At 43.6% G+C, this 17,254-nt stretch overlaps 1 protein-coding gene across 4 annotated transcripts in view; it reads right to left on the reverse strand.

Moving 5' to 3' along the window:
• The window catches only part of LOC128345586 (protein TUNAR), a 109,038-nt gene that overhangs the window by 74,800 nt on the left and 16,984 nt on the right, over positions 1 to 17,254 (reverse strand). For 2 of the 4 annotated variants that reach the window (XM_053297771.1, XM_053297779.1), the window contains exon 2: positions 16,594 to 16,885. In XM_053297771.1, the coding sequence (XP_053153746.1) occupies positions 16,594 to 16,605 (12 nt within the window). In that variant the 5' untranslated portion in view covers positions 16,606 to 16,885. Of the gene's footprint in view, positions 1 to 3,018; positions 3,112 to 16,593; positions 16,886 to 17,254 lie in introns of those variants that run through there. The other 2 variants (XM_053297785.1, XM_053297815.1) reach the window with 2 other exon arrangements.

Below are 17,254 nucleotides of genomic sequence, written 5' to 3' on the forward strand. Positions count from 1 at the left end.
GTACAAAATGTTTTGTGCCCAAAAATGGCAGTTTTGGAGTTTTTGTAACAAAAATGAAATCAAGAATTAAAAAACAGAGATTTTTGTTTCCAAATCAAAATGACTGTGTTTCAGACCGAATGCTTTGTTCTTTGAGAAAGCATTGCAAATGAAATTGACTTCTCTGACTCCTCTCCACTCCAGCTGAGGCACTTTGTGATTAGCAGAAGATAAGATATGCAAAAAGCTGCCCCTGTTGGGCATGAATGGTTTAGTTAAGTATGTGTTGTATTCAGTGTGATTGAAATGCAAACTGACCTTGCAAAGGGATTTGGAAGACAGCATTTTGAGACAGAAATACCCAAATATCTTTGGGAGCTCAATGCAATTCCAAAGCTCTTGCTAAAAGCCATGGTATAAGTTGTGTGGAGAAGCTGGTGAGGAAAGTTCTGAAATTACACAGGTTTTTCTTTCAAAAGGTTTAGAAAGAATCTCTTGACTTGTTCAGGGGTCTTTTGAAGAGCTATTTTGTTTTTCTTCTGATTTCTATGAGTTCTAGTGGTGTCTAAGTTTTGTTGCCCAAGTTGAGCAGTCTAATGTAATTTAGGCCACAATGTAATTTGGTGGGGCATGATGTCTAAGCCAGTGGTTCACAACTTTTGCCATTGGAGGGACATGTCATTCATATGGGACTACAGGAGACAAAAGGAGGGGGAGGGAAATACCCCTGTCAATCTATTGACATCCCCAGGAATCTTAGTTGCTTCTCTCTTTCTTGTAACCATGATCCATGGTTTTGCACTTTCTTAAATGCAGTAATGATAAATCTCAACAATTCTGAGTAGGCTGATTTGTTTGGGCTACTGCTCACTCTACTTCAGTTAAATGAACATTTGAAGCTGTTCCATAGTACCAAGACAGGTCATTGTTATCTCAAGTGACCTGTGGTCACTGTTCCATGGGGAGGGAGCATTTTTATTGAAAGAGTGCTTGAATCTACAAATGGGTTGTGCTGCTGTGCTAGTGCCACAGGGACAGGCTCCCACCCGCTGCAAAATTCTCAAATAACTGTGCCAAAAAATTAAGTGTCATTGTTCATCATTCTCTTCACTCTTTTGATTTGTTTATGTGGGGCTTCAGGGGCAAAACAGTGGGTTGGGTGGCAGTGCCTCAAGGGGTGGTACACCTAGATTACAAATAGGGCAAAGGGCTGATTCCTTAGGAATTTTTTAGGTTTATACGTCTTTTAAGATTTCCCCCCCCCCATAGGGAATAATGGAGGTTTCAGCAGCCCCATAACTCTACCTGGGGGGCACTGGGGTGGCCCAGAGCAAGTGGTGGTATAGTGCACATAGGGTGACAACCACCCCCATGGGTTGCTAACCCATGGGCTTCTGGGTTCTGTTGTTTCTGAGGTGTTCTGCGTGTAGATTCTCTGGTAGCATATGAGATTTTCAATGACAAACCATGAATCCACTCTCATATGCTACCAGAGAATCTGCACTCAAGACACCTCAGAAACAACAGAACGCAGTACCCCATGGGTTTGCCACCCATGGGGGTAGTTGGCACCTTGCATGCTCTACACCACCACTCGCTTTGGGCTACCCCAGTGCCCCCCAAGTGCAGTTATGGGGCTGCTGAAACTTCCATCATTCCCTATGGGGAAGAACCTTAAAGACACGTAAACTCCTTTAGATCTCTAAACATCAGCCCTCTGCCCAATTCCTTTGAAATAATTCTGGCAGCTTCCTTGCCCCCACTGGGCACTACCAGCCACCCTACTCTGCTCTGGGCCACCCCCTTTCTCCCCAACATGCAGCTATACTTTTGCTGAAACCTCCATTATTCCCTATGGGAAAAATCTTAAACTTCAAAAATTCACCAAAAATCAACCCTTTCCCCAATTCCTCTGAAATTTGGGTAGTAGCTTCCACCCATTGGGCATTACCAACCCCTTCCACTAGTTTCACCCTGGGGCCACTTTTTAAAAATCCCAAACGTTTCAGATTCAGATTTTGCAATTTCAAACAAAGAACAAAATGGGGTTGTTTCAGATTTGGGCCAAAAACAAAACAGAAACAAAACAAAATGCACAACCCTATTGCATAGCCGTGCTAAGGGATTTTTCGGACCTGCACTCTTGCACTCGAAAAACAGCCCCACAAAAATTCAGCACAACCCTACTGCTTATGCACAGAGATCCCTCATGCAGTTTGGGGCAAATTACTTTGGAGAGTGCAATATCTATCCTCTTTAGCACTTCTTAAGGCGGTTTTCATGAGCAGCCTAACCCAGGCTAGGGCAGCTGAGACTGGATTAGGCAGCTCGTGTGTAGGGCCGGGACCCCAGCACTCCCACCCAGCCTAAACCTACTCCTAAGCCTGGCTCTTAGTCAAGGTTAAAGGCATGAGCGTGCCCTTAATCTGGCTGCCAGGATCATTCATTTCTTCGGGTTGCACGCAGCCCACGGAGACAGAGACAGGTGCCTAGATGGGCACACTCATCGCGTGGTGCATTGTGCTAGTCATCTATTTGTTTATATATCACTTGGCTCCTGTTGGGTTAGTGAGACCACACAGCAAGGAGGCAGAAAGGAGGGCATGGAGATCATCTGAAGGGAAGGGAAGTTCAACACAGCCTTCCCCACACCCACCCACCCACCTGTCCTCCCACCCTCCAGTCATGTGAAGAGGCTCCTTGTGTTGCTATATGAAAAATCTAAATGCATTACTAAAATATGAGTTGTTCTCTTAAAAATGTATTTACTTATGCCCCTAGACTTGTATTAATGGTAAAATTTGCAGTGTGAAAACAGTTCCTTGCTAAATAATGCATTTATATAGCTTAAAATACTTGGAGATCCATTACTGACCTACTTTGCTTGTTGTAATTACACAGTAAAGAATGAATAACGTGAGCAAAAATAATGTTATTAAAATGACTTTGTTTAGAAGAGAAGCAGGAATTATGCCCCAAGCTTAATGACTCTGCTGCCATGACAATCAAAGAGCCTGATTTGACAAAACCTTTACTCACATGAGTTGTTCTTATTCACATGTTATCCTCCTCTCACTCTTCATTACAATGGTTGCCATAAAGTAAAGGTTTGCTTCAATGTTTAGGTTGATCCACATGAAATGCTAAAAGAAGTATTTTCTGAGATGTGGTTAACTTGTAATCTTACCATAGGCAAACATTCACAAGACTGCTTGTTGTTTGCAGCCAGGTCAGGTAGGTGACTGCTAGTGAGGATACTATTATAGGATGGTGTCAAAACACTGATTGTTGTTCCTTTCATGATCACAGTACAAAGTAAGAGGGAACCAGAGGTTCCCAGGGAGTGTGCGTTCCCAGAAGGGGGCGTATCGTCCAAACCCAATTACATGCCCTGTTACCAACCTCCGCCTGAGATTCTACCGAGAATCTCCACCCAACTTCTAATCTAGGCTTCAAGTTGGGCAGAAGTCAGGAACCGGACACATAGTTAGGTTCGGATGACATGCCAACTGAAGCATGTAGGGGAGAATGTGAATCAACCTCTTATTTAGCAGAAACCCAGTTTGATGAGCTCACAGGGGAGATCTGGAGACAACTGCTTAAGGTCTAAAAGAAGTAAAGGTTTATTTTAGGAAGTTACAGACTTGGATAGAAATCCTGCACCCTGTACTCATGGTGAAAGAAAGAGAGAACACAGAAGAAGGGAATGTCCTAAGAGTATCCACCTACCAATCAGAAGAGACTTAAAGTAGAGATACAAAAGAGAGAGAGAACAAAGGGGCCGTCCTATACTCTCTACTTCCACTCCCAATGTCTCTAGTGGTCAATAGGATTTTTTGGTTTTGAGAGTCGATGTTTATGGAGTTACATCTCCAAGAGTCACTCCCTGGGAACCTCCAGGTCCCTCCTCCTTACTTTGTACTTTCCCCCAATTGTACAAAACCATCCATACTATTTCAGAACATAAGAAGAAAGGTGCTAGATGAGGCAAGAGTGGCCAATCGGACAACTCCAGGAAGCCTACAAGCAAAGGATCAAGGAGACTCTTCTTGCCTGCTACTGCTCCTCAGGAATTGGTAGTTGGTGACATATCATTTGGAGGCTAGGAACATAGGAACATAGGAAACTGCCATATATAGAGTCAGGCCATTGGTCCATCTAGCTCAGTACTATCTACACAGACTGGTAGCAGCTTCTCCGAGCTTCTATATAGCCATCTGGATTAACAGACATTGATTCAAGTCCATGCATTGTTGTTTTTAGCCACAGTTTTGACTTTGCTATTTAATTGCTGCTTTGATCTATTGGGGCTATTCCCACGACTGGACAGGTGAGTAGTGGGGAAGGCAGGGTTCAACCTACCTTCCCCCAGACAATCGATCTTCATTTCTTTGACACGTGAGCTGTGTGCCCAAACAACCCGCACTGCTGGGAGCAGCGTGGATCAACAGAGGCTGGGACTCTTTTCCCAGCCTCCAGATATCCCACAAGGCATTGCGCAATGAGCTCAGTGCCTTGGGGGATTCCCCTGTCGGACAGGCACTCTAGGAGCCTATCTCCGTGTTTCCTTGGGCTCCATGTAGCCCGAGCAGAAACACAATCCCAGCAGCCAGGTCACACCTTTAACCTTGGTTAAGAGGCAGGCTAAGGAGTGGGATTAGGCTGGGTGGGAGCTCCAGGATCTGCGTGGATCCTGGTGCTCCACACGTGCAGCGTAGGCCAAGCTAGGCTGCTCTAGTCTGGGCTAGGCTGCTTGTGAGAACAGCTTCATCGGTTTTTATTGACTGCTTTATTTTGACATGCAATTTTATTGTGGGGTTTTTAAAAAATTAAATTGGGTTTAAAATTAAGTTTGGGTTTAAAATTAAAATTAAATTGGGTTTAAAATTGAGTTTGTAAGCTACCTTAAGGGCTTTAAAGTCTAAAATCAGTGTATAATTTTCATAAGTAAATAAATAAGACTATTGGGGGGAAACGTAAGACGTTATTTTGGCAAGTCGCATCTGCAGCCCTATAAAGTTTTCTTCTGATGGTGGAAAACTCAGAATGTTATGCTCAGTTGCAACACAGGCTGATCATCATTATTTAGTTCTGGGATAGCATTTCCTCTGCATCAGTTTAGCTTGAGACCCTGAAGGTATTTTTATGTTTAGCTATTATATTTTAAACCCACTTTCCTGCCAAGAAGAAGGAGCTCCAAGTTTATGAACACACAAAGCGGCCTTGTTAGAAGTCCGATTATTAACTCACCTAGCCCAAGAATGTCTATCCTGAGGACATTCAGCATCTCTCCAAGACCTTAAGTGGACAAATCTCACCATCGCCTTCCATCACAGAAGATGCTTTAGCTGAGATCTTAAGGGCTGAACTTTGGACCTTAAGCTTGCAATGCATATCCAACCACAGAGCTGTGGTCCCCTAAGTGTCTGACAGCCATCAAGCTAAAATATAACAAGCCTCAAAAAGCACCTTCTACAAAAACACATCTAAAATACTCAAGCTATCGTGTCAAAATAGCTCAGGAGCATACAAAACAATTCATCTGGAAGAAGTCAAGAACTTTTAAAAAACAAAATCTGGAGGGTTTTGGAGATCCAAATCACAACAAGAAGCCCCCTCCTCTGATTCTTGGTGTACTTAACTCCCCCTGGACAAATAAAATATAAGGCACAGCCTCATTTGTTTATTTTAAAGCAAATGTGGGGTAAGATAAAGGTAAAGTGTGCCGTCAAGTCGATTTCAACTCCTGGTGCCCACAGAGCCCTGTGGTTTTCTTTTGGTAGCATACAGGAGGGGTTTACCATTGCCTCCTCCCACGCAGTATGAGATTATGCCTTTCAGCATCTTTCCTACATCGCTGCTGCCTGATATAGTACCAGCGGGGATTCAAACTGGCAACCTTCTGCTTGTTAGTCAAGCATTTCCCCACTGTGCCAAAATTTGCATTTTCCTAGTCCATGTGGCTAATTTGACTCACTTGCTGAAGTCTTCTGTGGCTAGCTGCTCTACTGTCACTGTGGTGAAACATCTCTTTCATGTGCTGATTCTCTTGTGCTGATTCTGTTTATGGCTCATTTGTGATCTCAGTTATGTGGATGTGACTGATATTTAAAAGAGGATTTTGATGAACTACTGTTTCCTTCCAGCTGCGAGAGCTTTAGAAGGGTGGCAGAGAGAGTTATGTGGCAAAATAACCAGTTTAGTGGAACCCTCAGGAATATCTGTCAAGAAGAAGGGCTGCAAAATGTCTTGCAATGGATTGTCTGTCCCTCTGCAAATGAATTAATACCTTTTCTGGTGACTGGCTGATGAACCTAGCTGTTCATAATTAATGTCCCGATATGATTAAGTGAGAATCCTAAAGACTTTCTTAAACTGGCTCACAGAACGTTAGAGAACAATATGAAACACATCAATATTGCTCATGATATTGATCCTATGAGGATATTTCTCTCTTTTGGTAGCACATGTTGGTAAAATTGGCTTGTTTTCTATATCGGGGGGGGGGCACCCACTACTAATGAACCCAAACAAACTCACAAAGTCAAGAAGAAAAGCAAATTTAAAAAACAGCAACCACAAACCTTACCAGTCAAGCAAAAGAATCTGACCACATCTCTTCCTTATCTAAAGCAGTATTGTTGTCTGCTCCCAATTCCTGCATCAATTTTTCATCATTTAATAGTCTGTATTTTCCTCTTATCAACTTGAGTTGGAATTTGTAGCCATAGAGTTCATACACATATGTAATATGCACATCATTCATTTTACTCCTGATTTATAAATCTCAACCTCTTATGGGTGGCTAGGAATGCATAAATGCATCGCTGGAAGTCCACCACCTGCAGTTATGAGACACACTGCAGCTGCAATCATGATCATATTTACAAGAAAGCAAACCTGAAATGACTTAAGTCTTACTTCTGAGTAAACAAGTTGCAAATAAATCACAGTCTAAATATGCTTCTTAGGCTGAAATGTCCTTCTTAGGCTGACTGCATATTTTTCAGACAATACGCTAAATCCTTACAGAACAACTCCATGCTGCCAGGCACCAATCACCTCAAGAAGTACTTTGCATATCTAATATATGTAACTCGTAACATGCGCAGAACTGCAAAAGCCTGCTTTTCAAGAGCTTTTTCAAATTCAAGCAGCACTTCATTTCTCAAGGTGCATTTCTGACTTTTCAAGCTCTCCATGAACACCCAATGGACACTCTACTTTCCACATGGCTGTTTTAAGAAATATGTGGGGATTTTGTCAGGAGAATCCAAGGCTTGAATAAGTAAGCTTATGGTCTGAGGCTGAAAACTAGCCTAGAAAGCAAACTCGGCCAATGTATCCTCTTCTGGTTTCTCTTCAGGCACAGAAGATAGGGATATAAAAATCATTTGTGGGCGATTGGCCTGCTGTATGAGGCCTCTGGATTAGCCAGACCAAATATGCATATCAGCAGTCTGACCTCCTATACTTTCTTAGCCCACTTTCTTAGCGGCTAAGCCCTCTCTCCCCGCTAATCCCCTAGAGGCGAGTCTCACTGATCGTGAGACTCACCTCTCTCTGTTTTGAAAAGTACCCCCACAACTGCCAAAGAGGTCATTCACACCATCAAAAACTGTGTTCTACCCAGGTTTGGGAGCTGTGTGTGCTCCTAAACCAATTTTTGCTTGTGTGGAAGCAAGGTGAGAGGAAAACCTGGATAGAAGTGATTGTGTGGAAGCAAGATAGGAGGAAACCCTGGGTAGCTTTTTCTCCTACCTTGCTTCCACACAATCACTTCAATCCAGTTTAATGTTGGTGAGTAAGTGAGGCTCAGGTAGCTACTGTATTTACCTGAGTCCAAGACTAGCCCCCCCATGTTCTTTGATGTTAGAAAATTGGTGGTGATGGGTCATAAATACAGAATGCTGTTCCTTTTGGGTAAATACAGGTATAATCTGTATTTAACCTCTATTTTTTTAAGGAGGTCGTCTTAAACGCAGAGTTGTCTTCCATTTGGGTAAATACGGGTATATCTGTATAAACACCCATCCCATTCTTCAACCCCCCCCTTTAAATATGAAAACATAAAACAAACAAAAAAGAATAAAACACACAGACACAGACACACAAACACGACTCTGACCACTATTTTCTGTTAAAAAAAAAATCACATTCACAATCCAATACAATGTTTTCCAAATTACCTGGAACTTGTCATGAGTGTCCATCCTTCTTTTAAATAGCAGTCCACTCTCAGTTTTAATCTGTCGTGATTTTCACGCATAACTATAACAGGTATTAACTAGAGCCCTTTCCAGATGTGCACCCAAGTCTTCACTGAAAAGGCAGAATTCGATTGCTGGGACAGAGTCCTCTGTGTCCACAACTGTATGTGTGGGGGCTCTGCTCCAAAGCTGAATGCTGAATGAATGCACAAAGAGTAGGGGAAACGTATTGAACTCATGGATGCTAATGTCTGAAAAGGGCCTGGGTTTTAGGTTAGAACCTCCCAAGACCAGTCTTGGGAGAGGAGTTATAGTATGTGCCCATTTTATACTTATGAAAAAAACATATTTCTTCACCCAAATGTTTAGTGCCTTTTTAAATAGAGAAAGAGGAGAAGGAAGACCAAGCTGTCGTTGACCTGTAAAGGAGACCCGCCAGTTCTGAACCCATGAGATCCAGGTCCTCCCTCACTGGCAGAACCTGGGGACACTGAGGGCCCAGTGTGCCCTAGTGAAATCTTTGGACCCATCTGTGGCTGGGTCCCCTTTCTGTTGCCCCAGGGGGCTATTCACACGTACGGGCAAAACGAGGCAAGGAGAGTCCAGCCCGGTTTGTCAGTGCCTGTGAACTGATGGGAGCCACACAGCTCCCTGTGGCGGAGTGGTGACAAACCCTATTGTGTGCCCCAGCTGTTAGCCAGGGTTTAGGGTGCAAGTGTGCCCGAAACCCAGGCTAACAGATCGAGGCTCTCCACATGAGCAGTGTGGAGAACCAGATAGGGTTAGCCAGGGAGAGCAGGCCAAGCCCGCTCTCTCCACATATGAACACCCGCGGAGCCCTGGAGCCAGTAGGGATTGGGGGGATTGGGGGCTACCCGGCCCCCAGAAGTCCCAGGATGCCCCATGCAAGTGCGCGGGGCATCCTGGGGAAACCCCTGAGACCAGGAGGCTTGTTTTAGCCTTCTGGCGGGGGTCTCCTCATGAGTCGCCATGGTGCGGAGCTGCACCGTGGCGACTCATGATCGCCAAAATGGGTTTAACAGCACACTTGCTCCACTAACCTCATTTAAGGGAGGGGGGACTAAAGCGGGCTAACCGCCGGGAACTGCACAACTCCCGGCGGTTCCCACAACCGCAGGAAATAGTTCTGGGCTCCCTTAGCCCGCTTTCCTGCAGTCATGAGAATAGCCTCACTATGTGTCAGCATCGGGAGGCTCCCCATAATACCTCACACACCCACGTGGTTCATTATGGAAATTCCGGGGGCCTCCCAGTCCCAGAAACTCATGGCTGCCGACAGGAACCAGCCATCGTCAGGGTGAGTGATCCACTTTCCCACAAGGGAAGGAGGATCATCTGTGGGAGGGATTCTCAGTGTTGGGTCCCCAGATGTTATTGGACTTCAACTCCCATAATCCCCAGCCCCAGTGGCTTTTGGTTGGGGATTATGGGAGTTGAAGTCCAATAACATCTGGGGACCCAATGCTGAGGATCCTTGATCTGCGGGAGGTAAGCATTTCAAAGCTTCCTCCCCTTGACCCTTTTGAGGGCTTTCTCAAATAATGAGAAAGGGCTCCAGGAATGGAGATTATGCAGGTCCAGGGCAAAATGCCCACTTGGTGGCCTGAGGCTTATCTCCAATGGGCTTACTCATGAAGAGGAAGAAATCAGCTTAGGCATTTGCTTTGAACTGAGGCTGTTCTAAAGTTCTTGCAAGGGGTTGGATTCCAGGCTCTCATTTAAGCCTGTCCTTTGGAGCCCTTCAATGATGCAGGGGCTCCATTCTTGAGTTCCAGCTCTGTCCACCACCTACCTGCCTTGCTGCCTGGTCACCCTACTGCCTAGCCTTAGTTTCCTCTCCCCACTAGCCTTGACATGGAGAAGAATGCCACAGGTGCCCCTTTATGCCCCTCCATGAAGACTTCCCCTGCAACAGCATAAAGAACAGCTACCCATCCAAATGCAAATCAGGGCTGACTCTGCTTAGCAAAGGGGACATTTCATGCTCATTACCACCAGACCAGCTCTCCTCCCCAAATCTGTTTCTTGTTTTTGTTTTTCTATAATGAGAGGAAATTTCCCCCCCTATAATTTCTATCAGAGGGAGGGCAGGATTCCTCCTTGTTTTAAGGAGTCTATTATTAGACCTTATCTGAAGAAACCTGCATTGGACCCCTCAGAGTTGGCTAATTACAGACCTGTTTCTAATTTTCCATGGTTGGGCAAGGTGATTGAGTGAGTGGTGGCCTCTCAGCTCCAGGCAGTTTGGGATGACACAGATTATCTAGACCCATTCCAAACTGGCTTTTGGGTAGGCTATGGGGTTAAGATTGCCTTGGTTGGCTGGATGGATGATCTCCTATTGTCTATCGACAGAGGAAGTGTGACTCTGCTGATTCTTTTGTATCTCTCAGCGGCTTTCGATACCCTTAACCATGGTATCCTTCTGGATCGCCTGGGGGGGGTGGGCCACATTGTTTTACGGTGGTTCCGTTCCTACCTCTCTAGTAGATTCCAAATGGTATCACTTGGAGACTGCTGTTCTGCAAAGCGAGAACTAAAGTGTGGAGTTCCACAAAGCTCCATACTGTCTCCAATGCTCTTTAACATCTACATGAAACCGCTGGGATAGATCATCAGGAGGTTTGGTGCAGGGTGTTACCAATATGCTGATGACACACAGATCTATTTCTCCCTATCAACTTCATCAGGGAATGGCATAACCTCCCTAAATGCCTACCTTGGAGGCAACAATGGGCTGGATGAGGGATAAAAAACTGAAGTTGAATCCAAAGAAGATGGAGGTACTGACTGTAGGGGATTGAGACCCAAGAGATGGTTTAGATCTGCATGTTCTGGATGGGATTACACTCCCCGTGAAAGATCAGATACATAGTCCTTGAACCCAAACTCTCTCTGGTTGCTCAGGTAGAGGCAGTGGCCAGGAGCGCCTTTTGTCAGTTTCAGTTTATATGCTAGCTATGTCCATATCTGGAGGCAAATGGCCTTAAAACAGTAGTACATACGCTGGCCACCTAATGGTGCAGTGGGGAAGCAACGTGCCTAGAGAGCAGGAGGCTGTTGGTTCGAATCCCTGCTGGTGTTTCCCAGAATATGGGAAACTACTATATCAGGCAGCAGCGATATAGGGAGGTGCTGAAAGGCATCATCTCATACTGTGAGGGAAAGAGAATGGTAAACCACTCCTGTATTCTACTAATAAAACCTCATGGCTCAGTGGTTGCCAGGAATCGACACTGACTTGACAGCACAACCTTTCCTTTATATTTACATCTGCTGGTAACCTCTAGGCTTGACTACTGTAATGCACTCTATTTGGGGCTGCCTTTGTACATAGTCCGGAAACTACAACTGGTATAGAACGCAGCAGCCAGATTGGTCTCTGGGTTAACCCTAAGGGACCATATAACACCAATTTTAAAAGAATTGCACTGACTGCCAATATCTTTTTGAATGAAATGCTGGTTATTACCTATAAAGCCCTTAACAGCTTGGGTCCAGGGTACTTAAGAGAGCGCATTCTTTGTCTTGAGCACTGTCGCCTTCTCTGTGGCTGCCCCAGGGCTCTGGAATACTATCCCTCTCCTAATCTGCTTGCTTTTAGGAAGAACCCCAAGACCTACCTGTTTTCCCAGGCTTTTACCTGATTTTTAAAATAATAATAACAATAATAATTTTCTCTTTTGAAATTGTTTTTACTTGTTTTTTGTGATTTCTGTTTTATATTATTTTACATTTGCTATGTTTTAACTTTGTACACCACTCAGAGATGTCTATATCAGGCGGTATAAAAATATGATTGATAGATAGATAGATAGATAGATAGATAGATAGATAGATAGATAGAGTTGCCTGCACTTTTCAAACTTACATGCCTATTTGTGAAAGCAATGCTAACTTCTAATGTCTTAATCATTCACATACTCAAGTGATGGATCTATTTTGTATTTCAAGATACATTAGTTAAACATGATTCCTATTGGGTACTCCATTCCATATAATTAATTTCAGATTTATGATTGGACCCCTGTCTCAGAACTGTTGCTGGCCATCATCTCTTAAACCTCTACCTGTATGGGAAATGGGTATTTTTGTGTAGAGGAAAACACATGTGTGTAATAAGAACATTAAAAGCGTATTTCCCAGACATGCCCAGGAGGAGAGTGGGATCTTTGTGCCAGTCCCCACACCCAACCCACAAACACTCAGCATAGAGAGCCTATGTGTGCACCTAAGTAGGGTTCCCAATTGTGTGGGGGAGAGTCCTACTCTTACTAAGAGTACTGATGTAGCACTTATCAACAAAAGTTCTCAACCAGTTTACATAGAAAAATAAATAATAAATGAAGATGGCTTGGTCCCCAAAGGTCTCACAATCTAAAGAAGAAACAGACACTGGAGCAGGGGTGCACAACTCAAATGCCCCAGTGGGCCAGAACCACCCCAGGCATCACTGGGTGGGAAACGGATGGACTCTCCCTCTCCTCTGCTGGGCTTCTTATGTTTCTTTTTTTGGATTACAAGCCCTTTGGGGACAGGGGGCCATTTTATTTATTTATTTATTTATTTATTTATTTATTTATTTATTTATTTATTTATTTATTTCTATGTAAACCACTTTGGGAACTATGGTTGAAAAGTGGCATATAAATATCTGTCGTATCCATATTCGTATTCCTTGCAAATGTGTGGAGCCTCTGCAGCTCTTACAATCCCACCTGCACTGTAGGAGGCTTCTCCCATTGGGAATAAGAGGAGAAACATCCTACAGTGCCGCTGCAATTCTTAAGAGCCATGGAAGCTCTGTGTGTTTGCAAGGAGCATAAAAAGGCAACCCACACCCATGATGCCAGTGCACACACCCCACGGATGGAAGAGCAGGGCACTGTGTAGTATCTAAGCTGCTAACTCTGTAAGGCAGGTATTCTCACTCTTGGGTCCTCAGATGTTGTCAGGCTGCAGCTCCAATCATCCCTTGTTACAATGGCCAAGGACCATCGCCGCATGTGATGATGGAAATTAATTAATTAATTAATTAATTAATTAAACATATTTTTATACCAGCCAAAACGTACGTCTCTGGGTGGTTTACAATAACCCTCCCCCCGCCAAAAAGTTAAAACATTACTTAAAACAAATAAATGACAACAACAAAAAATAAAACATTGGTTGAAATAAATGACAGCAAAAAGTTAAAACATTACAACAATTTAAAATTTTAAAATTTAAAACCATGTTAAAACTTCTTAAAGAGTATTTAATTAAAAGCCTGGGTTAACAGATGTGTCTTTAAAGATTTTTTAAAAATTGTCAGCTATGGGGAGGCTCTTATTTCGGGAGGGAGCGCATTCCAAAGCTTTCGGATAGCAGCAGAGAAGGCCCGTCCCTGAGTAGCCACCAAACGAGCTGGTGGCACCTGCAGATGGACCTTTCCTGATGATCTCATTGGGCAGTGGCGTTCATGACAATGAAGACTTTCTCTTAAATACCAAGGGCCCAAGCCGTTTAATGTAGTCCAACAACATCTGGGGACCCAGTTCTTTAAGAACTCCTGCTGTAAGGAACTGTATTTAGCTGAATCCAAGACTAGGGGTTTTCTAAGTTATTTGATGTTAGAAATGGTAGGAGTGTTCCAAATTCAGAGTCCTCTCCCTTTCAGGTAAATACAAGTATAACCTGTATTTGACTTCTATTTTTAAGGGGGCTGTCTTAAATTAGGCAGTGTCTTCTATTTGGGTAAATACGGTAAGTACATACTATTATCCCCATTTTGGGACTGGGAAGCTGGGGCTAAAAGGGAGTGGCATGCCTAAGGCCACCTAGTGAGTTCATGGCAGGGGTGAGCTTCAGGGAAGTTCTGATTTGTAGCTCACTCTCATAGCACGATGCTACACATGCTATCTATATACCTCGTTGATACAACTTCAGAAGGCATCTGCTTTTGCACCACACCAGGCCATTGCAGTTAGAGTTTAGTTGCTGCATTGCTGAGCTGACATGTCTCTGTCAGGACCAATGGCTGGTTTATGTGTGCATATGCACTTGCTAGCTACAGCATCACATAGTGACCTGCATGTGTGAATGGGCCATGCCGGATGAAATGCAACAGACCGAACATCTGTATCACCTCAAACAGTGTTGGTCAGTTCAGCGGCAAGTCATCAAGCCATGAGAAGTCCCTTGAGTGGTGGTGCTCTTATCCCTGGACTTCAGAGCCAAAATCCAGGGCCTCCACACCCCCTGCCCCCCGCAATCTGACCTGAGTGGTGTGGTTGCTGCTGGCCCTCACTTTGCCGGGCAGCCGAGTGTGATCGTGACCTGTGCTGGGTGCTTTAGAGACAGAGTGGGGAAAGAAATATGTGGGATGGGAATATGTTAAAGGCCTTGGGGGTGTGTGTGTGTGCTCCAAAGGCCTTTAGGTGATGATGCTTAACTTGCAGCGTGGCGGGGCCTCTATCAGGGTGGGGGCTCCAAAGGTCTTTAGGTCCAGGCTCCAAAATTACCTAGGTGCATCTCTGCCCTTGAGCCATTTGCAAAATCAAGAGATATACACACATGTGTGAATGTGGCCCCAACATGCCCTCAGAAATGCATTCAGCTCTGCTACATCTTCCTTGGTTTTTCACTTTGCCCTGGGCTTCTCTCACTCCAGTTTTTGACCACATTCTACTTGATCCAATCTCACTTATGGACCAATTGACAGGTTTTATCCCTGTGCTCTGATCTACATCTCCGCTTCTCACGATATACTTTCCCAATCTGTCATTTATCTTAGCCTGCTCTTGCAACTTCTGACTTTCTATCCCAGCCTGCGACGGCATGGCCTCTGAGCTGCTGTTTCATTGATCCCTCTGTACATTCACTTCCAGTTTTGATCCTTCCAGGACCACATACTCCCATGCCTCTTACAAAACCTCTATATTCTGACTTTATTACTCATGCTCTGATTTTCAGGAGTTGAACTTAATCTCTTTCTCTCTCATGCTTATACTATGGTTCCTCACTGATAGGAACATCATGTTACAAAGCAACCATCTTACTTTTCAGTTGGCCAGTTTGCATTTTTGAAATAAATTTCAGGAAAGAATTTTATAGTTCTTAAAGACTGTTACAAAAGAAACACCTTTCAAGAAGTCCAACTTGAAGAAGATTGAGAAACAGACATATGCAGTGTGTGTGTGTATATAAATCTATCTGTATCTATATGTAGAGATCTCTCTCCCATAAGAAAATTTGCACTTCATAGCTTTTCTGTAAAATAACATTCTGACCTTATTTTTCCAGACTAGTCCAGCCAATTAAACACTTTAATTTTCAGAAACATTTAGCAGGTACCCACTATTATGTATGATACATTTCTGTACCCAAAGGAAACCTACTGCTCCAACTAACCACATCTACTTGAGTTCAACGGAATGTACTTCTTGACAACTTTGCTCAGGACTGCACCTCTAAAGAGAGAAAATCCTATTGTATCAACAATCTGGCACAAAACAAGAGACTGCTGTGAAAATTGTCTACTCTTTGTTTGCTTTATCTTATGGATGATTACAATATTTTCTCTATATGTGTGTGTGTGTGTTGTTTGTGTGTGCGCGCACCAATTTTCCTCTACATATACCATTTCCACATATGGCACAGCATGGATAAATTACTGCATTTATCCAAAGTACACAAATAGACTTTGCAGTGATTCCCCCCCCCCAACACACACACATTCACAGTGGCACCACAAAGTATTGCCGCAATCATGGAAACTGCTGCAAAAGTGAATCCGTATTCTGATGGCTCACACAATGCTTTCTCTATGCAATCACAGGCATAGATATACTGACGAGATATAATATATAGATATAATTGCACAGAGAACATAAATGTGGGGACTAACTCCTTGCTATAAAGTTGTATTCCCCCCTAAAACTTTTTTTAATCTGTTTGATATCTGCAGATTCAAAGTTTGATGTAACATAAATCCAGAGAGCGAAAGTATCTATTTCCTGTGAGTACATGCAGCAGTATGAGAGTGTAGAGGAGTGGGCTACTTTTTGAATCACTACATTAGCCTGACAATAGATTTTAACAAGCAGCTAATTACAGAGCTGTAACCCTGTGCATTGCTCACCGTATAACTCCCAAGTGATAGCAGAACTGAGTCCATAATCTTAAAATCCCATTTCAGAATAGAGCAGGAAGAACACATTACCAATATTTTTAAAAACAAAAATTCAGCTTAAGGAGCATTTAAGGTGACAATTGGTGTGGATCCAGAAACCTGATTAGGAGAAAAACTGAGAAATCAGCATTGGCTTGCATGCTTTTAATTTGAAAAAGAAAACCAGCCTACCAACCGTATTCTGTGCGAGGGGAAAACAAATAGCCTTACCATGCAGTGCATCAGGAGGAGAAAATCACCGAGCACGCTGCAGAGATTAAGCTCAGCATGGCATCCAGATTTCCTTTGGAACGCATGAAGATTGTCCAACTCATCCTTCCCAGCCAAGCGGACAAGTTTTCTCTAGCCTTGAATTTTTCACCAGGAGTCAGAGCTTTACAGTGCATTGTACTTTCTTCATTGGGAGGTATATTTCCTCCAGTAAAGTTTCAGCTCTGTGATGCCATTTCCAATCAGCCTGGAGAAGTTTGTCATTCCCAGATGAACTCTGTCATCAGAAAGTCTCCAAAGGACAACAAGAGAGAGAGAGAGAGAGAGAGAGAGTTAACTTACTAGAAATCGCTATCCCAAAGGGGGCAAAACATCCTCCCATATGCTGTTTCAATCCAATTCTATCCATTTCACTACCTGCAGAGATAATTATCTTGTAACAAACTTACACAGTTTGCACTTGGTACATCTTTTATCGTGATTCGGTTTTGCATTGACCAGTGACTCTCCCAGTCTTAAAAATAAAACACCCTCTGTCTGTTCTTGTTTCCTATCCTGCATCGGATTCAGCATTAGAAATTCTACCTTCACCTTGGGGAGCAGTTGAGTTAACAGAGACAAAACATTCAGAGTGATAAAAATGCAAGGGAATCCTTTGGTC

Source organism: Hemicordylus capensis, chromosome 1 (genome assembly GCF_027244095.1).
Source record: "Hemicordylus capensis ecotype Gifberg chromosome 1, rHemCap1.1.pri, whole genome shotgun sequence".
Taxonomy (NCBI): domain Eukaryota; kingdom Metazoa; phylum Chordata; class Lepidosauria; order Squamata; family Cordylidae; genus Hemicordylus; species Hemicordylus capensis.